This window comes from Rhea pennata, chromosome 17, assembly GCF_028389875.1.
Source record: "Rhea pennata isolate bPtePen1 chromosome 17, bPtePen1.pri, whole genome shotgun sequence".
Taxonomy (NCBI): Eukaryota; Metazoa; Chordata; class Aves; order Rheiformes; family Rheidae; genus Rhea; species Rhea pennata.
Window position 1 is genome coordinate 8,820,292 of NC_084679.1, and position 26,792 is coordinate 8,847,083.

General features: G+C 37.4%; 2 protein-coding genes across 5 annotated transcripts in view; both read left to right on the forward strand.

Moving 5' to 3' along the window:
• GOLGA3 (golgin A3) overlaps positions 1–4,689 on the forward strand; it is a 30,013-nt gene extending 25,324 nt beyond the window's left edge. For 2 of the 3 annotated variants that reach the window (XM_062589856.1, XM_062589857.1), the window contains exon 24: positions 235–4,689. In XM_062589856.1, coding sequence (XP_062445840.1) covers positions 235–400 — 166 coding nt within the window. In that variant the 3' untranslated portion in view covers positions 401–4,689. The remainder of the gene's footprint in view (positions 1–234) is intronic. The other variant, XR_009960141.1, reaches the window with a different exon arrangement.
• ANKLE2 (ankyrin repeat and LEM domain containing 2) lies at positions 3,034–25,495 on the forward strand. 2 transcript variants are annotated; one of them, XM_062589859.1, is made up of 13 exons: positions 3,034–3,110; positions 10,768–11,256; positions 13,437–13,628; positions 14,874–15,067; positions 16,800–16,988; positions 17,286–17,408; positions 17,803–17,869; positions 18,554–18,735; positions 20,259–20,365; positions 21,255–21,448; positions 22,763–23,489; positions 24,100–24,231; positions 24,830–25,495. In XM_062589859.1, the coding sequence occupies exons 1-13, from the start codon at positions 3,068–3,070 to the stop codon at positions 25,065–25,067; spliced, it is 2,877 nt and encodes a 958-aa protein (XP_062445843.1). In that variant the 5' UTR covers positions 3,034–3,067; the 3' UTR covers positions 25,068–25,495. The 2 variants fall into 2 exon arrangements, with proteins under 2 accessions (XP_062445843.1, XP_062445842.1); XM_062589858.1 differs by lacking the exon at positions 3,034–3,110 and adding an exon at positions 5,942–6,170.
• Positions 25,496–26,792: the final 1,297 nt, after the last annotated feature.

A 26,792-nucleotide genomic window follows, 5' to 3' on the forward strand; every position in this document is an offset into this window, starting at 1 on the left:
CCATTTTCATCAAGTTGTAGTTACCAAGTGTCTTTGCTGAGGAAACGGTACCACATCATGCCTGGCAATGAGCACGTGCAGCCAAGGAGATGCTGCATTGTTGGCCCTTATTTTGGATTAAGTACATCCTATTTGTTTTGTTCTTAAGTGGCTGAAGTAATTTAGTGAGCTTGTATTTAGCAGTTAATTTTCTGCTTGATAATCTTTTCTTCTTGTCCCTAATATTTTCAAAAGGCAAGAAATGGACAGCCTTCAGCGTCAAATGGAAGAACACACCATTACAGTACATGAATCAATGTCTTCATGGACTCAGGTTGAGGGGCAGCTAATGGACCTTACCTCTACCAGTCCTGCAACTGCATTGGACCAGCGGGGGAGTCCTGCTGTAGAGGAAAAGTAGCAGAATTGTGACACTAGTGACAAGGAAGCTTTGAAACAATAACCTCCTCAGCAGTTGTCTTTCTTCCTATTGCTTTCAGTGTGTAAACAAATCTTTATCAAAATTATTTATTTATTCCATTTTTAAAACGGTGTTCAGAGTTCTGCTTTTACCTTTAGAAGCAAAGGGCCTGGTTTTGAGAAACTGGCACAATATTAATTGCAGAACATGCTATTCGTTCAAAACCTTTTGATATTTTGAAATAATTTTGTTGGGGAGCCTTGGTAAATCTGACTTGTTTTGGGGTATAGTAATATTCAGATGAGAGTTTAAAATGAGGCCAAGAAGAGCATCTGGTTCCAAGTCTGCATTTGTTCAATCTCAGTGAGGAAGAACTATTATGTGGTATCTGGAGTTTTTTGTTTTTTTTTTTTTTTTGTCCCCCACAGTTCTTTACAATTTTGGGCTGTATCCAGATCAGATAAAAAATAAGTCCTGTTTATGTTCAGCCATTAGCATTAGTAGTGGTTGAGAAATGGATATTCTTATTCAAGCATACCCCTCATGCTCTTTCACTCTTGAAATTCAAATCACAGATGTTTGTGTTTAAAAAAAAAAAAAAAAAAAAAAAGTTGAAGCAATCTCTAGTTACAAAGATGACCTTTAACCATATAGTAGACGAAACAGATTGCAAAGACTAGCAATGCAGACCAGTACCCACCATATAGTAGAAGAAACAGATTGCAAGGACTAGCAGTGCAGACCAGTAACCACTTTTGGCAGACTTGCCCAGGATGTTTTCTGAAGTGTCACAGTTTTTTTCTTGCAGTTGCAGGCCAGTAGGGAGCTTTGCTTCACTGCACATACAAACACTTTTTGCACCTTTTTATTTCAACTTTTGAAGTAGACATCCTTGATAAAGGTATGTGTGTAAAATATACATAAGAAAATTAATTTTCTGAGTTTGAATATCTGTTTTAATATGCTTATGTACTGTAAGTTAAAGCTGACATGAGTTTACTTTGTTACTGTCATTGTTTTAATGTTACATTTTAAATTTGCTTTATTTGACAATACTGTACATACGGCTTAGGGAAATTAGCCCCAAAAGCCAGAGCTTTAGAAGTGTAATTATTTTACTTTCAAAGACAAAATTATAACGCCTGTAAAATTATTATTTTTATTAGCTTTATCCTCCCCACTCCCCTTAACTCCCTCACTTTTAGCATCCTGTGTTACCACAATGTGTCTGCTGTGGATGGAAATGTTGGCACTATGGCAGCCCTTCTGCAGAGACGCTTTGACTAGATTATTATTAAAGCAACCCACATTACATTCTTTCTCCTTTAGTCCCATTGTTTCATATGGCTCATAGTGCATTGACGAGCCCATCCTATCCTTCCCATTCTAAAATCAGTACGGAAGTACTGCTTTATCTACTGTGCTTGAGCATGAATCAAAATACACGTGACGTTATTTAGAAGATTGTGACAACCCATGTAGCGTCATGTTTTTAACTTTAAAACATACAGAAAGAAGGTCCATTATAGCCACTGTAGATTGGCTTGAAAATTCTAGTTAGTATAAGCAGTTAAGTAGCTTAAAAAAAATAAGAAAAAAAAAAAGCTTAAAAGGCATCTCTTTCAGTAATTTTTGTCATAACTAGCTGTAATGGAACATTCAGACAACTCATTTTGTTTCTGCTTTTCAGATGCCTACGTTATGTATTTCTCTAAAGAGGCAGTTACTTCTTTGAGGAGGCTGATTTTGGATGAGTTTAGACTTCGGGGTAAAAGGGGGAATTATTGCAATTTGCTTAGCAATAAAGCCAAAGAAAACCCACCAATCCTTAACTGTTATCCAGAGTTTTAGTTTTCATAACTGTCCATTCAAGCTCCTGTGCAGCTGAACACTTTGCACTTAAAGTGACTATACTGACTTCATGCATCTCAGCTACTGGATTTTAACTTGTTTTATGGGATCAAAATAAAGTGATGCTAAAAGTTAAGATTTTGGAGATGGTGAGGGAGGAAATGGGTTAGGGGGCTTTAGGTGCCCAACATACGGATTTACTGATGGTCTTTTTAAAAAAACAAAAAACTCAAAAGTTTCGCTGACTAGCCCAGACATGTTAACATCTGCACAGTACTGCAGTCTACGGAGTAAACGGTACTGATGATCTCGCTGCTGTCATGTTCTTGAAGTTGCTTGTGTATTAAGCTCTAGGAAGAAAAAAAGCCATGCAGTGTTGTTAAAGGACAAAGTTAAAACTACGCAATGAATAATATATTCAGTGCAAAAAGGTTATCAAATGTTCAGGTTTTTCAATAAAATAACACTTGTGCAGGGTTAATGTTGCTGTTCATTTTGGTAAATGGTTACATGTGGGTAAATGCCTACAGTTAAGAATCCATTATGTTTTTCTCTCAAGTTTGGCAACGGTTGTACAGATAAAGCTTTTATCTGGGATCAAAGATGCCAGAATTGTAAGAAACATTCATAGCTTTTCAGAATGTCTGTCTCTTCTGTCTGTATCAATAATATATTCTGTTTTCAGTGCAATGCTGCAGATTTTCTTTCACTAGCTCTTTATATGGACATGTGAGCTTATACAGCCAAGTGTCCTTAGCTGCATGTTTTTCTTTCAGAGATGAGGGATTTATTGTGAAGTTCTCAAATTGGATTGTTATGTTGTCCCACCTGTGTCTCTCTGAAAGCACTTGGACACCAGGTATTTTCATTTTATATTCATCATGTGTTTTTTTTCATAGACACAAAGACCATGCCATTTACTTAGTGAAAGGTCAGCGGATAAGGCTTGAGGGTCTAAATCGGGTGAGGTGCTAAGCCAATCAAGTTACTGAAGTTACTGGAAAGCCTTCTAGGAAGCACTCAGCATGTGACAAAAGCAAGACCTTTTCTTTTGAAATACATCAACTATATTCCTTAACTATCAAGAGCTTTAATAAAAGGTTCTGTATTTCACCCTGAGGCTGAGCATGCGCTCTCTGCAAAGCTTCAGGCCTCTTGCTGTATAGGTGGTGAAGCTACTTACAGGAATGGAATAAAAACTGTGTCCCTTCTGCTTGTCACAGCAATGCCAAATACATGAGAGGAAAATTGGTGCCTCATTAACATTGGCGTTTTTAGTAATTGGAGGAATAGTTTTTAAGAGATTTTATTTTTCCTTCTTCAAGCACTGCAATTGAATGTATTTTCTGTGTCTGTTTCTTCAGTTGTTACTACATACTTAACCAAATCTTGTTGATGGAGAAATGTTGTTGTAACATGAGAATGTTTCCTAAATGATGAAAGTTGGTAAAGGCTGTGGCATTATTTTTTCAAATACTCTTGCTTTTTTGAGGACATTTGAACAACTGTGGGGTTTTTGTTTTGTTAAAAAAAAACAAACCTACAGTGGAAGAAATGCTAGTTACAGAGCCTCTGGTACTGCTGAGTATTACATTGTTTCATTCTGTTGTCTTCCAAATTTCTTGGAAACAGCTGTGCACTGTATCAGGGGATCAGCTGAGCCCCTTACCTGCTTGTGCAGTGGGAGGTCTGATTCCATACTGTTTATTCAGGCAATATTCCAGCTGAAATCTATGAGAATTTTGCATGTGTAAGAAGTAGAGTAATATCCAGAAAGAACGTTCTAGTGCTTATATTTTAATGGATGATTACTCCTCCATATGTGAGTGAAATGCAGTGGCATGGGTGCTTTAGTTGTGACAACATTCAGGGTGCACAGGGGACAGACAGTATAACTAATATACGCTTAACTCAAAAGATGACAAATTCACTACTAGTGATGCACAAGCCTGTGATGTATGTTTTATTAACTTTGCCAGGGAAATGTGAATAGTTGCATGTGACCTGCTGTGGCCAGAAGCCTTTAAATATTTTCATGGAAAGTAATCACAGTCCAAGTAATTACTAATGCCCGCTAGCTGTCATCTGAGCACGCTAGTCTCCCACTAATGCGTATCACTTCAGTTTAGGGGAGCAGAGTAGCCTAATTTCTGATACAGATGCACAAATTTCGAGAGGAGGGAAGGATGTATTGAATATTGTATAAGAAATATTGTTATGTTTTATACATAACATTCAGTAATTTAATGTCTGCTTAGGCCGTTTTTGTAAAGATAAAAGTTAATTATTTCATGTTCTTGAGTGGATAATCCAGGGGATGGAGGAATTATACTATGTACAATTAATGATTATGATCATACAAAGCATGTTGATTATAATGTGCATAGGAATTCCTTTGAAAGTTTTGTGCAATAAACTATTTTTGTTAAAGGACTCAATACTGTTTTTTTGTTTTTTTTTTTTTTGTTTGTTTGTTTTTTTTTTTTTTTTTTTACTCTGAAAGAGGAATTTGTACAATTTTGGGTTTGTTTTTTGAGAGTAATTTTTTTATATACTTAGGATTCTAAAAAAATGTAAAGCAGTATGTAGTATTCATTGAAAATAGTTTTATTATTATTAACTGTACAGCATGTTTAGAGCATTTAAAATATTGATTGTATTTCCCTTATAACTTCTTTCTGACTTTGAATGTTAGGAAACAATGAGCACATCTATCTTGACTCTAATTTAGCCAATTGCAACAATGAGGAAAGAAATGACTGTATCCTGTTTGTAGTATTAAACGTGTAAGTTGAAGAGATGTCAACTTCTTGAAGGCCTGTCATTTTTGTACTGTAATTTAAACCAACAGGCTCGTTTGCTCATACTCCACAGTACCTCAGCGGTTTCACCACCCCTGTAACATAGGTATGGTAAGGTGACAAATCAGTTAACAGCTTTAATTGACTGGTGCCTTCCTCTTTTGATTTGCATTTATGTAAAAGACATTGAGACTACTGCAGCCATTGTTCACTTAGAGCTTTTTAAAATACCCCATTTGCAGTGGCCAGGTAGGCATTTTTACACTTACGTTGTAAATATTCAGATAAAAGCTAATACAGTGGCAGGGAGGAGTACTGTATAGCATTGCTACTTTTAAATGCTGCGAGCCAGACCGCGAGCTGATTGCTGCCCTAACTGAAGGCAGGTTTTTCACTGACGAAGGCCTTTCAGCCAGGCCTCGCCGCTGCTGGGTAACGATGCCCACCCTCCACGGCCTCCAACAACCTTTGCCGCCCTTTCAGAGGGACACGAGGTAACGCCTGGACGCAGCAGCCTTTATTTTTAACAGGGCTTTTGCTCCCCAGCGCTCGCGTTTCCTTCCCGGCCGAGCCCCGGGCCCAGGCTAGCGCCCAGCCCGCGGCCACCGCCCCGCAAGCAATATGTCTGCCCTCCCGTCAGCCCGCGCGCAGCGCCCGTGGCGCCGCAGCCGGGGAGGGGAGGGGAGGGGAGGGGAGGGGGGCGGGTTGCCGGGCAACCGGGGTGCGCTTTCCGTCAGGCAGTGGGGCGGGCAGGCCTGGCGGGGGCCTGGCGGGGCGGGGGGAGCGGAGGAGGAGACGGAAGCCGGGAGGCCGCTGGAGGTACCGTCCCCGCAGGGCGGGCGGCCGGGCGGGGAGTGGCGGCGTGGGGCGGGCGGGCGCCGCGCCGGGCATGGAGCGGTGGGCCGGGGCCGCCGGGGGCTGGGGCTCCCTCTGGGGGGCCGGCGGCGGCCGCTGGCCGGGCTGGGAGCTCCTGGCCGCCTGCGCGGTCATCGGGGCCGTGGGCTGGCTGCTGCGGCTGCTGCAGTGGAGGCCGGGGGGCCGCGGGGCGCCGGGGGCCGCGCTCCGCTCCCCGGCGCCGCCCTCGGCCGGGAGCCGCCGCTGCGGCGGGAGCCGCCCAGGTGAGAGGCGCGGGGCGCGGGGGGCTGCGCCCGGCACCGGCGGGGGAGGCCTGCGACCGCGCTGCCCTGCCGCCCGGCCCGGCCCGGCCCGGCCCGGCCCGGCCCGGCCCGGAGCTGCCGCGCGGCCTCCCGCGCTCGGCGGCGGCCGGGGCCGGCGGCTCCGCCCTTCCAGCGCGGCCCTGCGCGCCCTGCCTGCCGGCTGGCGCCTCTCCCACGCGAAGGCTGTCCTCGCTTGCTGGCTTTGCAGAGCTAGTGCCTTCCTTTTTTTTTTTTTCCTTTTCTTTTTTAAATGTTAGTTTTTATTCTAAGTATATTTTACCGTTGTGTTTTTGCCACATATCGGTGTGTTCATAACTCTTAGTTAATCTGGCAACGGGCAAGACAAATGCCTAAAATAACTTATTCTCGTTGTTTCCCTAGATATAACAGCATGTGTTATACGTATGTTTTTTTGCCATGTGTATTCCTAGCTACTTCCTTTTCGAGTGACATGTAGCCAAAGATAGGATATGTCTCATGCTTAAGTTAATTCCTCCCTCAAAAAAAAAAAAAAAAAAAAAAAAAAAAAAGAGGAAAAAAGAAAAAAGCCATTGCATTTAAGGAAAAATTTTAAGAAAAAATGTAGCAATGTAACAATGTGGAATATAACATTATTCCTATTGTTCTTATCCTTAAATATTGGTCATTCATTCTGTGCGGTCTTAGGTTTTCTTGAAACCTCTTCTGCTATTTCATAGTGATGCAATCAAAGGAAAATACATTTCATATGCATTCTTCCAGACTTTGATTCACTTGGGAAAGCCTCAAATATGCAGTTACCGTTAAAGGTTAAGTACTTAACCATATTTGTAAAGTCACTAAAGATAACTTGCAAGACTCTATACACTAAATTTAAAAAAGTAACTACATTGGTGATGGCTGTGCTCTGGATTATTTAAAATTATATAAACCAGATTTTAAGGTTAAAAATGCCTTTTGCAATATTTACGTAGCAGGATATCGTAGGAGTATAATAAAGCAGGAAACAGCTGTTTCTCAGGATTGCAAGCCACACCTCTTGTTTTGGACAAATCAAAATAGATAATGCATTTAAAAATGAATAATACTTAGCTGTGCTAGATAGCTGAAAGCTTAATGTCAGAAAACATGTCATGAAAATTTTGACTTTTGAGTAAATGCTTTCAGGATTCTGTAAAGTACACACTGCATTCTTTTGAAAAGACCGTCAGAAGTGCTGCCAAAAATCTATACAATGTGAAAAGCAAACTATTTGTCTGTTTGAGCATACTGTTAATTAAAAAAATTGATCCCCACTGCTGTAATGTGTTAACTGCCAGTGGATTTTGAACAACCCTGTTACTTTGAGAGATATAGTTTCTGTTTACGAACAAGGAAATAAATGTTACAGTGAGACAAGCTGGCAGGTTAGTTGAACATCATCTCTTTGACACTTGAGTGACTGTAGTCATATAAACATTTTTTTCCTGTTTCCACAGTAAGCTGGAACTGTACAAAACTCTTTGTGTTAACAGTGGATCATAAATCTAATCTGCTTTGCTGTTTCACTCTTTGATTTAGTTGTAGAGAAATAGTAATGAACATGTGAAATGCATATTCTTTTTTCTTACAAAGATCAGGAAGAAAATTGTTCTTTGTATTTTTAAGCGCTAAGTTCTATCAAAACATAAAACATCAGAGAAATCAGTCCTTTCCTATGCATTTTGACTTAACCATAAGCCAAGAAGAAAGATTCTGCATGTGCCTGCACAGTGGATGTACATGTGTCTGCTCTTCTACAGCATTCAGAAGGATTATAGTGCTTTTCAAACCTAAAAAACCTGACTGTCTTTTCATCTTTATTGTGTTTTTTCAGTTACACAATCTCAAAAAGAAAACAATTTGAATAGCAGGCTTTGATACTATTTGAATTGACACCATGGCCACGTTTATTGCTTGAATAGAAGATAATTGCATCAAATATTACCAAAGACATTTTAGGGAATTAAGAATTAAAAACAAGTGAGAAGATCTTTCACGTCTGTCTTTGCATGTCTTCTGTCTTTGTGCGACCGTGCACAAGTCGGATAATCTTAGTGGTGAGGTTGCCCTGGTAGTTAAGGAAACATAAGGGATGTAGAATACTTCTGGGAAACAGATCACCAGCATCAACAATTGCATTGCCTCAGTTTGTTTTTTGAAGCTGAAATGCTCCTGTTTTTTTACATAGTTTCAGTGAGGATACAGTTATATTTGTGAAATATCCTGGGACTGAAATATGTTCTGTAAGTGCACAGTATTCAAATCAGATATTAAAAACAAACAAGGAAACAAAACCAGCTTAGAGTTTTGTCGCTTTAAGGAAAATTCCATACTCACAGGCAAGGCTTGTCAAGCTGTTGTAATATTTGAAAATTTCTGTTTGAAGCTTGGTGTTAACGCTTTTTTGATAGTATTTCCTGGTATTGGAAATGTAATAGCTTCAAATTCAGATACCAGTGGAAATTTTACTTGGTTTTATTCACTATTGCAAAAAATTATGAAAACTGCTGCCTTTTCTTTCCCCCCCCCCTTTTTAGTACAAAATGTAGTTCTTCATTTCCCAATTTAATCGTTGGGTTATTTAAAAAACAAAATGGTCAACCATATTTACAAAACAAAATGGTCAAGCCTATTTCATAGCTATATTTTGTGATGTTACTGTTGGCAATGCACATGGAAAAATAAGGGAGTTTGATTATACTGTAGCTACCGTACACTGATGAAGATGTAATTTTGGAATTACTTCAGAGTTTGTATGCTTAGACAAAACGAATGATTAACTTAGTAGGATCCAGTACTGAGAACATTACAGCTCTGCTGTATTAGAGTATAGCTGTTCACAGTTCAAGCCTCGTATTAATTTCCTAGGTAAAGGTCGAAGCGCATCAAAGTGAAGGTTGCGATTCTCGTTAAAGCCCGCCTGCGAAGGCCATTCGTGAAACAGGACAACTTAGCAATGGGCACAGCCGTTTCTCATACTGTTGTGTGCATCTGTGGGTGATGTTTTGAGATTTAGCTTAAGATTACAGGTGTTAGTGGCTGTCATACCTGGGAGATTGCTTTTCTGTGATGGAGTAAGATTTTATAGTTATGTGATTCAGAAAAATAGCCTCATTTAAAAAATAGAAGTGAATTCATGTGGAAAATCTACAAATGAGTGTTCTGGTAGTCTTAAGGTTCATAAACAGGCTGAAATCTGGAATTGAAAGCCAAACTGAGAAACGTATTTTAAAAACTTAATGCTTAAACAACATAAGGTGGTATAGCATACAGAGGAGGGAAAGAAAACAAAACCCTTTGCGTTAAATAAGAGCAGGGAATAGTCCTAATTGGGTTCCTGATCATTGGCTAAGTGTTGAGATACCATCTTTCAAATGACATTTTTACTCCTTTCTTCCTTTTATGGAGCAATAACTTGCTTGAAGTGGTACTAAAAATGCCATAAACACCAATCCAAACCAGTAAAAAACAAAATATAGCTAGGTGGTGAGGGAAGGGCCAATGCAATAGAACAGTTGTAACTTAAGGAGGGAGTGAAAACAAGCTGAAGGAGCGTGACAGCATGATCATTTCTGTCATAAAGTTCTGATTTCTGTGTAGTGTACAGCAGGAAAAAGTCATAGCCTTTATGGATGTATATAGTATGTGTTGAAATAACTTTAAAGCAGCTTATGTTATTGAGCTCTCTGAATCCTCTATTTTAAGTTTAGTTGTGTTTTCAGATTCACTGGTGTCTCACAGCAAGCAATTTGTATTGGCAACATACTATTTTTGGTATCTGCTATACATAATCTCTAAGTGTGTGGATTACATGGAAGGAGGTGAGAAGAGTGGGTTTGTAGTATACTAGAGAGGGGGAGTTTCATTTGGAAATAGATAAATTCTTCCCACTCCCTCTTTGCTGAGGAGGGGACTCTGAAAAGTTCAGCTGTTCTTGTTGTCTGGCTGTTTGCCCTCAAAACAGGGAGTGAGAAACAGCCGGTTGTGCAAATAGTTCCAGCCTTGAATCGCTGCCAGAGGTATACTCCTCTGGTTGCTGCACTGTACTCCTGTGTCATACTTTTTCTCAGCTAGAAATTCTCATTGAAATGATGGGAATACTGCCGTGCTGTAGGCACTGCCTAACCAGAAGGTCTTTCTGGGCTATCTAGCCATCGTGTTTGTACACTGGTACATACCCAGTCTTCTCACTTCGTGACAGGAATCAAATATTATCTTAGTCTGTCATAAACTTTCATGCATAAATGTTCTAAATTGATACTCACTTCAAAACTCTTTAATAAATGTTAAAAAGAAAAATGTAAGCTATTAATATTCAAGTAGTTAAGATAGAAGAATAGAGGAAGTAAGCCCTCAGTATAAGTCTAATAGCTTTAAAATGTTTTTAATGTGCTAGTTGGAAAAAATTGTCTTTTCTGTGTTTGTGTGAATCTCTTCGGAGTCAGGAAAATTCTTATGACATGCCTTTTTCTCTCTTTTAATACTGCATTTAAATAGTAGGGGAAAAAGTTGTCGTCTTTACAGTTTTATCTTACTTTCCCTGTCCCTCCTTTCATAGGTGAAATAACAATGGAGTCAATATTATCCCGACTGAAGCAGCTCACCGCTGATGAACTTAGAGAAGAAATTGTAAAAGCAGGACTGAAGTGTGGACCCATTACATCAACCACTAGGTCTATTTTTGAAAAAAAATTGGCTCAGGCTTTGTTGGAACAGCAAGGAGCATTGGAGGAAAAGGGATCTGCTCTTTCAGAGGAGGCTGCTGGAAACATCCCTTCTGATAGCAGCCAAGCAGAAACACGAAAGGCTTTGAAAACCACGGCAGTGAATCACAACAGTCATGGAAGTGTTTCTGAGGAGGTAGACTTTGGGTACTGTGTAGGTGTGAACCCTCCAGAAGAAGATGCCATGTATCACAGGAATGGTTCAGCTCCAGTTTGTGGAACAGCGCATGTCGATTCACAAATTAGTGCTCAGACACCATCCAGAGATCCTCCACTATATTATGGTGTTTGCCCAGTCTATGATGACATATTGGCAAGAAATGGTAAATAACATCTGGGTGTTTCTGTGGTGCTCGAATCTGATGTGTGTTTTCATATGATACAGTTTGAGTAATATTTTCTCAGGAGTGCTTTCCGTAGTACCTAGTTACATAGCACTGTGAATCACAGAATCACAGAACGGTGAACTGAAGTAGTGTAGGCAGGTGGACACCAACTGTGACCAGAACTTTTGTTTCCAGAACATGATTGCAGGTGTTTTTAAGCTGTCATGATCCCCTCTCCCCCCCCCCCCTTTTTTTTCCCCCTTTGGAAAGAAAGGTAGAGAATAGTAGCAATCTTTCAAAAAATCGAAATAACTTCTATGTGCATGCTTAATTAGTTAGGAGACAATTATGGGTATGTCTGTGTGAGTTAGCATTAAGATACTAAATATCAAGCAAATCTTTAAAATAAATAATTATTATTTCTTGTTGTTGATAGCTGTCTTTTTAGTTTTATGTAAGTTACCTGTAATGTTGCTAATTCAGGAACAGTATAATTAATCTCCAATTGCCATTTTTTTGTGGTAATTCAAGCTGTTTCAGTTGGGTCATAGTTAGGATGTTGTTTTGTTTTTTACAAGTTACTCAGAATTTTCATTTAGGACTTAAATTAAAAATTCTGTTCTATGAAGTCCTTACTAGTCCTTAAAGTGAAACTGAGAGTTCAATGATACTTAATTAGGTAGTTAAATGAGAAGGTAGATTTATAAAAAGATGTTACAGAAGATGATCTATGGAATTAAGATTGCTGACTTTGATATTGTGGTTACTTTGAGTTTAGAATAAATGTTGTTCTCTGAGTTGACTAGTTTGTGGCTCTGGAAAACCAAGGATGTTTTTTAATTCTCTTCTATTCACTTCCTAAAGTCCACCATAGAGAGTAAGCATCCTGTTTCAGTGATAGTGGAGGCATCCATTTGAGGAATTACATATAAACTTCTTACAAAGATTTATTGTGCAGTTTGAGTGTTAAAAGATGCATTTATTTTCTAAGACTGTAGACGTGTATAATGATGTTTAGTTTCTTTATTATAAATAATTTACAAAGTATAATTTCTGTTAGGCTTTATGACATTATTAGAACGCATATCCAGAAAACATTCTGGAGATCCTTTTGCTCTGTGCTTGGCCTGAAGTTTTCTTGTGCCTATGGCAAGTATTATCTTAAATTGGACATACTAAATTGCTCATATATTCCAGTGATAAGCATTTTACAGTCATATCTAAATAGACTTTGTTCTATGTAGTAGATGATACAAACACCATGCGATTATTTCAAGCATTGCTTGAGGTGTTGTTTGTTTCTTTAAGTGGTATTTATTGGATCCTCTGAGGTAGAGAAACACTGCTGCAAGACATCCCAGCTCTTCTGTCGTAATAGTTGATATACATGAAGGTCCTCTACTAATTATGGCTCAGATGAGGAGAACATATTTCCGCCTTCTACTCTTGTAAAGGCATATGCATATGCCTTTAATTCTACTCAAGAACAGAAGTAGCCTTCCTAGAACTAATCAGTCAAAAGCCTATTTGTGCAGTCATCAGTTGAAGCTTAAATGATCTGTTCTACAGGTTTAATATTTTCCTTTTCATCTTAATGCCAAATGATATCTAGAGGCATGTATCATTCTTCACGTTTTATTGATAAACACTGCGATAAGGAATCACTAAATCACTCACTGGATTACAGTAGTACATACGGCATCGTATGCTCTGAGGAAGTTGTAAGTTTTCTTTTTCATGAGAAGCATTTTTATGTAGAAAAGTCTTAAAGATAATGACAGTGAATTGTTCATATAGTTGATCTTTCTGTACAAGAGAACATAGAAAGTAATCCAGGCTGAATAATCTCTAAATTTGCTTGTCAGTCTGGGTGTGAAATACTTACTTGTTGAAGCTAGCTGATATTTCAAAAAGTTGTTCAAATATTGATCAATATGTATGGCAAAACGCTGCAATACCAATTTCTTTTCCATCTAACCTGACGTTAGCTAGAATGTATATAATTCTTCAGTTTTCTAAAAACAAAATTTTAGAGGATTGTTGATATTTATGCTACATTGGTGTCAAATAGTGTTTGTCTCCTGAAAGCTAGGATAGTTTGAGAATTCTGTGATCTGTTTCTGTGGACAAATCTGAGGTTATTGAAATAATTTAATTTTGATGGTACTTTGTTTCAGAGAGAGTACATGTTTATGAAGATAAAAAGGAAGCTCTCCAAGCTGTTAAGATGATTAAAGGTTCCCGATTCAAAGCTTTTTCAAACAGAGAAGATGCTGAGAAATTTGCTAAAGGAATCTGCGATTACTTCCCATCTCCGAGCAAGTCATCTTTATGTTTATCTCCAGTGAAAATAGGATCATTTAACAGAGGTGAGTGAGGACATTCATCTGTATATGGTAAATGCAATATACAATCTGCTAATTTTTTACAAGGAAAGAACCAACAGCTTCATAAACAATATGCTAATAATAGGAAAAAAAATTCAAAGTGGAATAGTGAAGCATCAAAGTCTGCAGTCCCTTTAAAGGACTGTTGTTTAATGTAAACTAAAAAGAAAGGTTGGATCACAGCTTCAGAGCTTAACTCAAACCAAATGAAATGACTATTTCTCTGTATAAACAGATACGACAACCTGTATTAAATGATTTTTTTTGCAACAGAAATTAGAAACAGTAGGAAGCAGATTTGAATTTCCGTTGTTCAAAGCTGTTTTTATCTCTGTATAAAATAACATCACTGGGAAAGTAGTCCTTCAAAGTTACAGATGATGCTTTTCCAGAAAAGGAGCATCAAGGTTTTGTTACAGAAACACAAACAAAAGATAGAGTATATTGGAATTTTGACATTTTGATATCTCTACCATTTCTTTTGTAAAGAACTACTATAGGAGTAAATTAGAATTCTGGAAATCTACACGTCTTTTGGATTTAAAACATTAAGGAATGCTCTTTGGTGTATGGTTTCCAGCAGGTTTCAGTCTGTGATACATTAAAGTAAATTTGTTACTGCTAAAAGTGAGCATCATTGTGCTGATTCACATGAATTTTGCATTAAAAAATGTTGCTATCTTTCTAAAGCTGAAATGTTAACAGTCTGGATAGGTGTGTTGCATAGTCTATTGTTGTATTTGGTAGGACTTGATTTTACTCATGGACTTAAGGAGTTCTGGGTTTAATAAGACACTGATAAAATTATGCAATGTATTAAAAACATGCATACTTAATTGTTAAGTAGGTTCTTAAATTCAGAAATAAATTGGTAAACGATCATATTTCACAGTCTGAAAATTGAATTAAAGTGATTCAGTGGTCATATAACTGCAAAAGCATTTTTAAATATTCAGCAAATTCTAACTTTGCTTTTAGTTTTGGATGGAACCAGACTGGTAATTAAAAGGTGTATCAGTCCATATTGAAGTCCGAGGTTACAGCATAATTATGTTCTACTTGCTCCTTATTACTGATCACTGATATTTATTATGTATTATTTATGCTGATATTTACTGATAATCTGCTAAAATGTTTTAGATTACAAGCTTATTTTGATGGTCTGAATATGAATGTAGTGATCACTGGAAAGAATACATTAGAAGCACTATAATTCTGTTTTAATAGATGGCTTATGCTCCCCTGAGACTGAAACTGCTAATAAAGAAAGGGCCAACAGTTACAGAAGTCCACGGACTCAAGATCTTACTGCCAAACTTCGGAAAGCTGTTGAGAAAGGAGATATAGCAACATTTTCAGAACTTATTTGGAGTAACCCTCGCTATCTGATTGGATCTGGAGACAATCCAACAGTTGTTCAGGTAAGAAAAAGTATTTTAGAGGTTTTCAAGAGAGCTGGAATAACCCCATCTTCTCCCTGCTGCTGCAAAATCGTCTTCCAGGAAACTCAGGGTAGAACAATTGTTGTGTGCAGTTGAGGCCATAGCTCTTGCAACCGGTTCTCTTTTGTCTGCCCAGTCAGGTTGGATACTTAGAACCAGCTGCTTGAATATGTATCTAATGTAATTTGAGGTTTCTCAAGATTTTAAATTGATCTTTTTCCTTAATGTTTCCTTATGTAATCAAAGAGATTTCCAGGCACTCGTCTTGAATTTTTCCCTCATTTTTCACCAGCCTAATTTGATCAATAATTCAAGGTATCCCAGTTTTTGTTTCCCATGTATCTTTGTTGCTTTATGATTGTTTCAGCACTAATCAGCTTTAGGTTTTTTTCTTTTCTTTTCTTGAAGCTTTAACATCTCTGCATTTAGCCCTTGTTAAGTGAGGCAGTGGGCCTTGCTTAGCAGTATTTCTTTATTCTGTGGCATTTGAAAATCATGTATTCAGAATATGTAGGATTTTTGTCAGCTATTCTCTGTCTTACACAAACAACTTGATTTTGTGTTTTTATTTATTGTATTGTGACACAGACTATAGATCCCCTTGCATGGTCTGAAAAGTGTAAAAAAAGGTGTTGCAGTACTTAATACTTTGTTTTCACTTGTTCTTTGATAGGACAGCGTGTGTGTGTTATATTAACATTTCCTGTAAGAAAATGTCTTAGCTTTTAAATCAGTCTTGGTAGGAGTTAGATTTTTAGCTGCTACCATTACATTTGTATTGGACAAAAAGGAACTGTCTAGGAGGAAGTTTCTGTCCTAACACACCAATAGTATCCACTAAAGATACTATCAAAGGAGGAATCTTACTCATAACATTATGTAGTACCAGCTGAAAGCTAACAGAAACACAGCAATTATATATCTTGCCTTAAGTCACTCATGATAATTGAGAGTCGGCTGTGCTCCAGAGAGCTAGAGTTAAAAAAAAAAAAAAAAGAGTATGCAGTCCTTTAGGGAAAGAATAGTTTTATTTTTTTTCTGATAATGAGGAACAGTCGTGTCTTCATATAGTACTGATCTCCTCCAAGTAATTCCAACCTTTTTAAATCACATGATTTTAAGAGTGAGGTAGGGTCTAGGCTATGACTTAGATGTTCCTGTGGCACTACCACCTATGTACCACTCTTCTGTAAATTTCTGAGTGTCTGCTCTAGATCTAAAATCCATGCATAATGTACTATTCAGCAGATAATGACAATCTTAGTTTAATAAATAACTTTTTTCATACCAGCTTTGTGAAACTGTTGAGATTTCATATATAATACATTACAGCAAACTGAATTTTATATTTATGCTTGTCTTCCTGGTTTTTCTTAATATACCGAACCTCCTTCATTTATTATGTGATACTTTAATATATCTTCTTTCCTACATTTTTGCCCTGGATTTAAAACCAGGGTATAGTTGAGCGTAAGAATAGTGTGGGTATGTAGGTACATACGTCTTGATAATACTGTACAATTTATTGCAGTTGAGAATGTTTAAAAACTGTTTTGTAAATATCTTTTTTTAAGAAAATAAAAAAACTCAAAAATCTAAATGTAAGACTCAATTTGGGAAACATTACATCTTTGCAGATAAATCAGTTAAGCATATGGGAGTAAGCAAGCTGTTTGGATTTCAGTTCATCCTCATGTTTGCCTTTTTTCAGGAAGGGTGTAGGTACAACGTTATGCATGTTGCTGCCAAGGAGAATCAACCTGGTATCTGCCAATTATTATTAGACACTTTGGAAAATCCTGAGTTTATGCGGCTTATGTATCCAGATGATAACGATCTAATGTTGAAGAAGCGCATCCGATATATTGTTGACCTGTACCTTAATACACCAGATAAAATGGTAAGATTTGAATGTTTCCCAGTTTTTCATTATTGTGGAAACAACTGGAGGTCATTAAGGAAGTATAGGGGAGCTGGAAAGAGAATAGGAGGGTTTACCTCTAGCAAAAATGAGCTGTTCATGGGTTTTGTGTTTTTTAATAATCATTTTCCTGCATATGGTAGAAAAAAGATTCATTAAAAGTCCTGCTAAGTAGTCATAATGTTTGTTTATTTTTCCAGAGTCTCAAAATGAAATACGTGGGATTGACTTTATCATTTTCCATACACTTAAGAATTTTCCCTTTCCCCATTGCAGGGATTTGATACTCCATTGCATTTTGCCTGCAAGTTTGGGAATCTGGATGTTGTTAATGTGCTTACTTCACACCCAGCTATTGTGAAAAATCCAAGAAATAAGTACGATCAAACTCCAGCGGAAGTAAGTCTCCCCGTGTCCATGCTGAGAACAAAAATATGGCTAAGCAATTTTTTTCAAGTTCAAACAGTCAATGGCTACTGTAAATAGAAGGCTTTGTAGTAAGATACCAGTGTCAGGATTAGAGTGAACATCCCTGTTAGCAATGAAAATATTGTGTGTTGATTGTATCTGGGAGAAGGTTCTAAAAGTGAGCCTTCTAAAAGGCTCACTGCCTTTTCTTGACAGTATCTGTTGTATGGATGTGGATGTATTTTAGTAGTCTATTTTACTATGAATTAAAAATACTGGATTATATGGGCAGGGACCAATAATATGACTACTATAAAAGAACACATTTTAATTGATTTGAGATTGATGCCTTATGCTTTACTAACAACTAAAATTACTTTAATAGGTGATTTGTGAAAGAAGCAAGAATAAATCTGCAGAACTGAAAGAAAAGCTAAGAGAATATTTGCAAGGTCTGTACTTAGAATTTTATACTATCTCAGGCATGTATTAATTTGGCTCTTCATTGTCTTCTGTTGTGTTTACTTTCTGTAGCATTCCTGTTTATAAATGATGTTGTTGTACAATACTCCAAGAATCAAAGAGAAACACTAGAACTGAAAAGGAACAGAAAGCCTTTTGTGTCTTTTAAATTGTATAGTCAATACTTAACGTAGCTCAGAAGTTTATCCCCATAGCTCTGTAAGGTAGGCACTGCTCTCATTTTATTCAGCGAGCCTGAAGCAGAAAGATTAATCTAAAGGCAAATAAAAGGCCTTTACAGAACGAGAGATTTATTTGTCATGTTAGGGAGTCATCTGGTTTGTTTGAGCTAGAGGTTTCACTATTTCATCAGATGTGGGTTTAGGCGTTTGTGAAAGGAGATTTTTTAATTTGTTGACGATCTTTAGGAAAGGGATATACGTATCAATGTAGGTATTTTTGTATTTGAGAGAGAAGGGAACTGGAACTAAAGTACAGTTTGTATGCTGTTAGTGCATAACGAAACTGAGTTTGAATTACAAGTAATTTTATTAATGAAATAAAATGGATGTTTAAATACACAGATGTGTGGACATTTAAATACATCCAAGGTACAGGTAGCAGGCTGGTGTAACAAAAGCTTCTTAAGAAAGCTTTCTTCTATTTAATTTTAGGTCGATACTATGTACCACTCTTGAGAGCAGATGACAATTCCTCAGCTCCTGTAATTGGTGCACCATGGTCGCCTGATCAGACTGACGATAGCCCCCAAAAAACTTTACCTATGTATACTGGCAGCCCCAAAGATCCAGTACTTTCAGTAAGAGCTTTTGCAGGCCCCATGAGCCCCTCAAAGGTAAGAATGTAATGCAAACTTCCTATGACTCTAAGGCTTTTTTTTTCCTTCTTCTTTTTAAATGAAGAACCATTAGGACATCCACCTCCGTCACTGTGTGGTGTAGCTTGTTACTTTAATAGGCAGCAGTTGCGGTTTCCAGTACTGTCTGTGGCTCGCTTCTTCTTGAACAAGACGAATTTTCTTCTGTAAAGAAGGAAAACACAGAAATTTTGAATTGATTTTATTGCTGAAAACATAGAAGTAGGTGGGATAAATAAGGAGAAGTGGAAGGGTACTGAAAAGAAAGCTCTTCTTTCTGTTGGAAAATCATTTTGGTTACAGAGCACTGTTTGACAAGCCTAGCATTGTCTTTACAAATAATTGCTCTAATTTTCTCATCTGAAACAAAACTTTCAGATGTAGCTATGAATTAGCTTTTTAAAAAAACAAACTATGCCTTATCCCTTTTCCAGAAATTGTTATGAGATGTTTGAAGCAGTTCATCACCTCTTCTTGATGAAGTAACAGTAATCTTTTCTAAATGAAAAAGCTGGTGGCTAAGTAATAGGCATTGGATAGTTTTGGAAGAGTAGTGATGGTGTAGTAGAAAAAAAGAAGCTTTTAGGAGAAATATTTAGATACCAATTAGATATGTTATAAATTTATAGGCATTTTTCTGTCTCATATGTTTAATCGAAACACCTTGGAAATACAGCTATTTTAGAAATACTAAATAAAGATGACTGAGAACTTTCAGTTCCAGGGCTGAACTTTATCAAAATGCTTTGATATTTTTTTTCCAAATATGCTCTTTGGTCAATTTTCTGTTTACTTGACAGAAATGTAAGGGTATTTCATACTCAGAACAACTCTACCTAGGTTATAAATAATGGATTGTTTTGGTTGCTGACAACCTTTTAATGTCTGAATGTAGCTCTTAGCCATTATCACTGGTTTTTATCATGTAAAGGCATGTTGGGGAGTTTACAAGAATCCATTGGTTTATTCCCTTTAAGAATTCAAAATCATGTTTCAGAGTAAACAGCAAGACTATATTCAAATAGTTATGGAAAGTCTATAGAATTAACTATGTATAAAAAATTACCACCTTTTCATCTTAGAAACCAGTGAGCAGGAGAACATTTGTCATCAAATAAAACTAAAATGTTGTAACACGTATCTCTCTATTTCCTGCTGCACATAAATTAAAACCAGTCTGAATTGGTATCTAAGGAGATTACTTTAAGGTGATTATACATTTTGGTAGTAATTCTAATATCCAGTTATGACATCAAAGTGCAGTAATAAACCAGTGAGTGTACTGGGAGGGGAAACTTCACATTCAAAATGAGACTCTTCAAAACTAGAGTTGAGCAATACTGTGGGAGAACCTGAGTTGCTTAAATACAGAGAACAGCTAAATGTCGTCTAGACCTAAAGACAAAGATTTAGCCGGTGCCAATTTAATTTCATACCATAGCGGGGAGAGGGGTGTTGGGTATTGGGATTTTTCTCTTTTTTAATTCTTTTACTTTTAAAAGGCTGAAGAATTTCGCAGGCTTTGGAAGACTCCACCTCGAGAGAGGGCTGGCTTCTTTCACAATGTCAGGAAATCTGATCTGGAAAGAGGTGTTGAAAGAGTTGGCAGGTATCTAAAAGAGTATCAGTATAAAAAAATAGCAGTAGGGCAGTTAAAAGAAAAAGCAAAACACTTGTTCATACAATTATTGCTTAGTGAACAATCTGTTAGAGCAAAAATTATTGTTATAAATATTTTATGAAGTGTATTGTAGTATTGGATCTTTACTATATTTTTATGTAAACAGAAACACTTTAGCTGAAAAGCTGAGACCTAGACAACAGCTTTGGAAATACCGGAAAAAGATACTTTAATGATTATTGGTAATATATCTAGAATGCTTTTCTCAAACATTCACTTGCCTGATTTGGCAGGAGATCTAAAACTATGCCAAGCCAAATTTTCCTGTAAAATGAGGAACTGTTAAAAAGATAGTAGAATCAAAAGATTCTAATACGAATGTTTTGCTTTTTTAAAAAGTGTGTGTGTCACCACGTGTCCTTGCTGCTAAAATACTTTGTACCAGCAATGTATAGAAAAAGTCTGTTACAAGCTGATTAGATGTCTTCCTTTAAACTAATCCCTCACCTACTCTCCCTCTTCTCCTCTCATTGCCAAATAAAAGAATTAAATGGAATATTGTTCAAATTATGCCCTCATCAGTAAGGGGTCATCTCTATCAGGTGGCCAGATACAGTTAACTTAAAATGGCAATATTTATGTGCGCTAATTGTAAGAATAGTAGATAAAATCTGGAAAATATTTAGAAGAAATAGCTGATATTTGTTGCTAAGGATGTGTACATTGCTTTTGCAGACTGCTGATTGTTACAGAATTTATGTTGCCTAGTTGCACGTTTATAGTCCTATTAATAGCTGATAAAATGTGTTCAGAAAAGTTATTGTCAAACTAATATTTATGTCTTCACAAATGATTCGTTTTATTTTATTTATTGCAGGGAGTTAGCTCATGAACTGGGGTTCCCGTGGGTTGAATACTGGGAATTTCTGGGCTGTTTTGTTGATCTGTCTTCCCAGGAGGGGTTGCGAAAATTAGAAGAGTACCTGAGTCATCAGGAAATGAGCGAAAAGGCTCAGCAAGAAACAGGGGAAAATGAAACCTGCAACAGATACAAAACTCCACATCCTTCTGGTAAGAAAAGGGCAAACGTTACAAACAACAGGTTGTACCTAGGGAGAAGAGGGAGGGAAAAAGCTTTGGTCCCCAGGGGAAATAGTATTCACCTGTTGTGGTTGCTATTATTAATCTGTTATCCAAACAGTCTGATTATAAATACTGAGAAATTAGCTGACAACAATGTGGCTGGAGAATTAGAACACAACTTGGTAATGTTCTCTGTCTTTACTATGCAGTCCTTGATTGCAGCCTCTAAATGGAATTACTGTAAGAAAACCTCTAACTTCAGCATGTTTTTACTCAAGAGCGTTTGGGAATTCCTGTGTACATTACTGAATTTTGTCATGCACAAACACAGGGAGAAAAAAAGACTTCTTAAACTATGGGAATAATTCAATACAGTCAGGGGCGAAAGACACACTGAACAGAACCAAGGAAAGCTTTTACAAGTTCTTAGAGAACTGCTTGCCACAGTTTGAAGGCACACACTATTCTCAAATCCTTGTGCTCCTTCCTTCTCTCCTGTGTGATTATGGAGCTTCAGGGGCTTCAGTACTGGGCTAAAGCTGGGGTAACAACACCCTGAAAGGGATGGTCACTGGAGGTTAGAGGACCAGGGTGACAGATAAGGGAAATAAATAGGGGTGATACTGGATGTGGGGTCCCAAATGTGCTGGGCAGCAGTAATGGACTTGAAAAGGGGAAGTAGCTTAACTGGATGATCCAGGTCTTAAGTGATACCCTGGCTTGCGCACTAGAATAATTGAGAAGGATGGTGTGTGGAGAGGCGACAGGAAGGAAACTCCTTGGCCGTCTGTCTAACCCTGTGTTTTACCTAAAACAGATTTTAGTTTCACCTCCCAGGGTTGGGAACTACAAAGCTAGACCCACTGGATTTTAAAATGTTCTTGAGAGTGCTACAGAGCACAGATTTCTATTATATAAGGGAATGTGGTTCAGTTTCCAGAATGGCATCGTATTTGCTAAGTGAAGGCTTTCTGCTTAGGAAGAGATGAAAATTTAAACTATTCAGTAGTAATAACCTTTTTCTACCCTCTTCTGCTTTTTGATTTTATCCTTTTTTGCCAGTTAATGGTTTAAGTGATGTGTGTGGCAAATACAGTTCTGAAATGAATAGGAAATAAAAGATAAGTTGTTGTCATTTTGTATTGTAGGTTTAGCTTGGTTTATTTATGCAATGGCATTAATTAAAGCATAGAGAGCATCAGTGAATAGATAAGGCATAAAGACTGTGTATGTGTTCCTAGTTTATTTGATTGGAGTCCTGTTGCAAATCTTTCTATGTGTTCTTCTCAAAATTGTTCACAGGCAAGAGTAAGAAGTGTTGCAATTCTATTTCTGTTGGAGCGTTTCTGGATGAGGATGATGATGACATGAGCTTAGAAGAAATTAAAAACAGACAGAACGCGGCACGTAATAACAGCCAACCTATTGCATCCAAAGAACCTAGCATAGATGCTATTGGAGACTCTGAGTGTGATATCTTGTCAATGGAGCATGCAGTAAACATTATAGAAACATCAGATCACCCCAGGCACTATGAAAAGACGGATTCTTCCAGCAAAAATGGATTTTGTAATCCTGTGGCCAGTGAAAGGATAATTAGAGACAGAAAGCATTTGCGTGATGGGGAAGAATGCCTTGTATCACCTGTTTCCAATTTAATGCCAGAATTTGAAAGACTGTCATTCCAAGAACAAGAGGTAGCAGGAGAATCAAATAAAATCACTGAAAAAAATGAGAATGCGGGAATTCTGGCTGAAGGAACAAGTCAGGTTAGAATACCTAAGGACCAGCTGGATAAGACCTGCTTTGCAGTTTCACTGTCGAACTTTCCTGAGCCAAATGTTACAGGTAAACCTGGAGAGACCAAGTTAAGGACAGAAAACAAAATACCATCAGAAATGGAGAGACCGTCTGTAGAATCCAGAATTCAGACTAATGAGGCACGACAATGTCAAGAATCTTCTTCCCAGAAATTTCTTTTGAAGACTTCATCCACAAATGACAATATTAAGAAGTTATTTCTTCTTGGGTATGAATTGTCTTTTTCTTAACATTTATTTTTCCTTTGGTCTGTACATGCAAACTTAGATGCTATTTATAGTATCAACTACAAGATTAAGATTACATGATACTAAGCAACACTAGTTATAGGCAGCCTTGAATGATCATTTTAAAGTGCTTCAGTACCTGTGCAGTAGCTACGCCAGGTTTTTGCAATTAATTTGCAAAACTCCAGGAACAGAGAAGAAGTTTTTGCTTCCAGATCAGTTTCAGACAGTTAACTTTGCTTTCCTTTAGTTTTGTTAACTTTTGCTTCCTTTTGTTTTCCATTAGTCTGACAGGCTTGTGCTTCATTAGGAGCCTGACTTAGGTCAGTAAGGTAATGCATACATTCTTGGGGTGTCCTCAGCTTAAATTTGCATACATTCCCCAAATTTTTCTCCTAAGAGACTACTGTGTAATAATGGGAAGCCATTTATACCGCGCCTGCTGGAAAAAGTTCATAGAGGAACCACATTCTTAAAGGAGCTATGGCAGCTTGTTTGCTTATAACTAAAATAAAATTTTTAGACTTGCAACATCTAATTGCCTGGACAAATGTGTAGTTCTCTTTTCATCTAGTTCTGTTTATATTCTAGCGAGAAGCCATCGAAGCTGGATAGCGATGTCTTAGCAGCTATAGAAGCAGCAGAGATTGATCCACAGAAATACCCTGTTACTTACAAATGGAAACGTGCAGTGGAGTCCTACTCTTCATCTGACAGGCAAAGGTATTTCTACAAATTCAAAGGAGTTAAAATAACAATATTTTTAATAAGTCAACTGCAGAATAGCTTGAAAGGCTAAAATTTCAGATCTTGCTGCTCACAAAAATCTAGTCTTAAATATTCAGTTGTATTAACCGTAAGTCTGTTTTAATGAGGAATCACCAGACCCTTCTGGCTGATGCCTGCCTGCTTTTACAGAAGGGTGTTGTGGTCAAAATCCTATACTTTACACTGCAATTCCAAATAAATTCAACGCATCTATACAGGCTATTCAAAGTTAGTAGAGCTTGGAGCAGGAGGAGTTTTGTGGACAGAGTTGAAACAACATTTGACAGGGATGAAAGAAGTTCAGATGGTAACCGGAAGGAGAGGAGTGAGTGGCCTCTTGGCTAGGCACTGGAAGAAAAAGCAGCTTTCTTTTGTCCCTTATTTCAAATAGTGCATTGACTGCCACTTTTCCTTCTCAGGCCTGTCTGTGATCAGTTTTGACTTTTCTCTGCTGGTGCGTTAGTTCTAGATCTACAAGAAAGACTGAGCAAATCTATTGCTCTCCTTACTACAGTTTTCCTAATAAAATTAAAAAATGACCTTTTTCTTTCAGTTGGCCAAGTCCAGCACTGAAGGGAAGATTCAAGTCCCAAACCATTGCTGCTGGCCCTCCAAATGCTTCTGCGTATTGTAGTCCAGGAAGAAACAGTCCAGTAATGGGCAGTCCAGGGAAATACGGCAATGCAACCCCATTCTTGGCAGACCCTGGGAGTCCTGGGCGCTACAGTCCAGCTTGTGTCAACCATGCGCTTTTAAAACTGCGTTACTTTTCAGAGCCTCCTGCCCACTAAAACATGATTCATCTTCCTGGGACTTTAATATATTTAATTATATTTTCATCGTTAGAGTGGAGGGGGAAAAAATTACAATGTTACTAAAGTGACATGAGGTTTGTATTTGGCTATTTATTTTTCCTCAATTGAGGACAAATATATGTTAACAAATTGGAATATATGTCTTTATGCCATATATGAGATAGATTACTGGTGATTTGCAAAAAGTCAGTGACAGTCAGTGCAGTTGTCCGGTAGCTATGAATTAACCCTTGTTACCAGTAAAGCAGTGAGCTGAACCTTCACCTAGAAATAGTGGTATTTTACTATCACCAAATGTAACTATCATCACAATGAACCCATTAGCCCTCAACTGCATTTCTTTGCTTGGATCCTCTGGATGAAGCACATCATCAATAAATAGAAATCTTACCACAGGAAATAAATTGCAAGAAGCAGAATGTTCCTCTATTTGCAGGGGGAATGCCCAAATTGCATAAACAAAGCAGGGGCCAATGACAATTTTTCAGTACTGAGTGTGAAAGTGAAGCCATGTGCATAATCAGAAATTATGATTATAGCCAGTAGGTTGGTCTGAATGGTTGAATACACAGATACACAGACACACACACACGCACAAGTGTATGTATGTACATATACACACATATATAAAAAGTTTTTTTATATATATACATATATGCACACACATTCTATACGTGTGTATGTGTATGTACACAGAAAGTTTTGAGTCTTTGCTTGTTCTGAGGATGATAAAAGCAGTGATATACTGAGTTTTAGTAAAGAGGAACTAAACAATTACTTATATTCCTTTAAATGTTAGTTTGAAGATAAAAATTCTAAAATAAAACTAGTGGGTTTTTTTTTTCCGCACTTCTATCATTAGTAGATTTTAGCAGCTGTTATTACAAAAAAAGTACATCAGCAATAATTTAAGCAAATTTACCAGCAACATATCTTAATGGTCTAGTTTGTAATATATTTGAGTGGTACCCAGTGATCCATGGAGTCTTACTTCCAAACAGAGAGAGAGAAGCAAGGACTAAAATATTTTTATTGAAATGTAAGCTTTTACTGTTTCTAGTCTAGATGTAGTAACTAACTTTTGTTACAGCAGGCATTAATTTTATTCTTCAGCCTTCTGGAAGAATGACTTGTTTGGACAGTATGATGCTGAAATGAAGACTGCTTTTCAAAACCCAGATGGTTTTCTGTAGCATACTTAATGGTTGTAATGTTGCTTGAAAGAAGGCTTCCAGAACCATAGTTCTATATTGTTCACAGTTCATTCTTTATTAAAAACAACAAAAAAATTACTTACTTAAAGCCTATCTTTACAACATGAATCAGATTAGGACAGTGAAGGCTGCCAAGGCTGTGCAAGTGAAAACAAGTGGCTTAGGAGTCACTAGTGAAAAGATGATAACCTTCTTGAACTTTAGTAACCTAAGTATATGATGTCTACAAAAAACACTAATAGGTGAGCTGTTCTAGTATTTCTTTAATAGTGGTCCACTTACCACATGTAGCTTGGATTAAAAAAAAAAAAAAAAAAATCCAAAGCTTGATAGGTTTGATGGCTGTTGCACGCTGTTAAGAGTGTCCGTTTCATACACAAACTATAACACTTGAAGAGGTTCATTATTTGGTACAAACCTTAAATAAATAAATTTAAAAAAAGCACTTAATCCTTTTGCAAGCGTAATAATAGTGCCTTTTGTAACA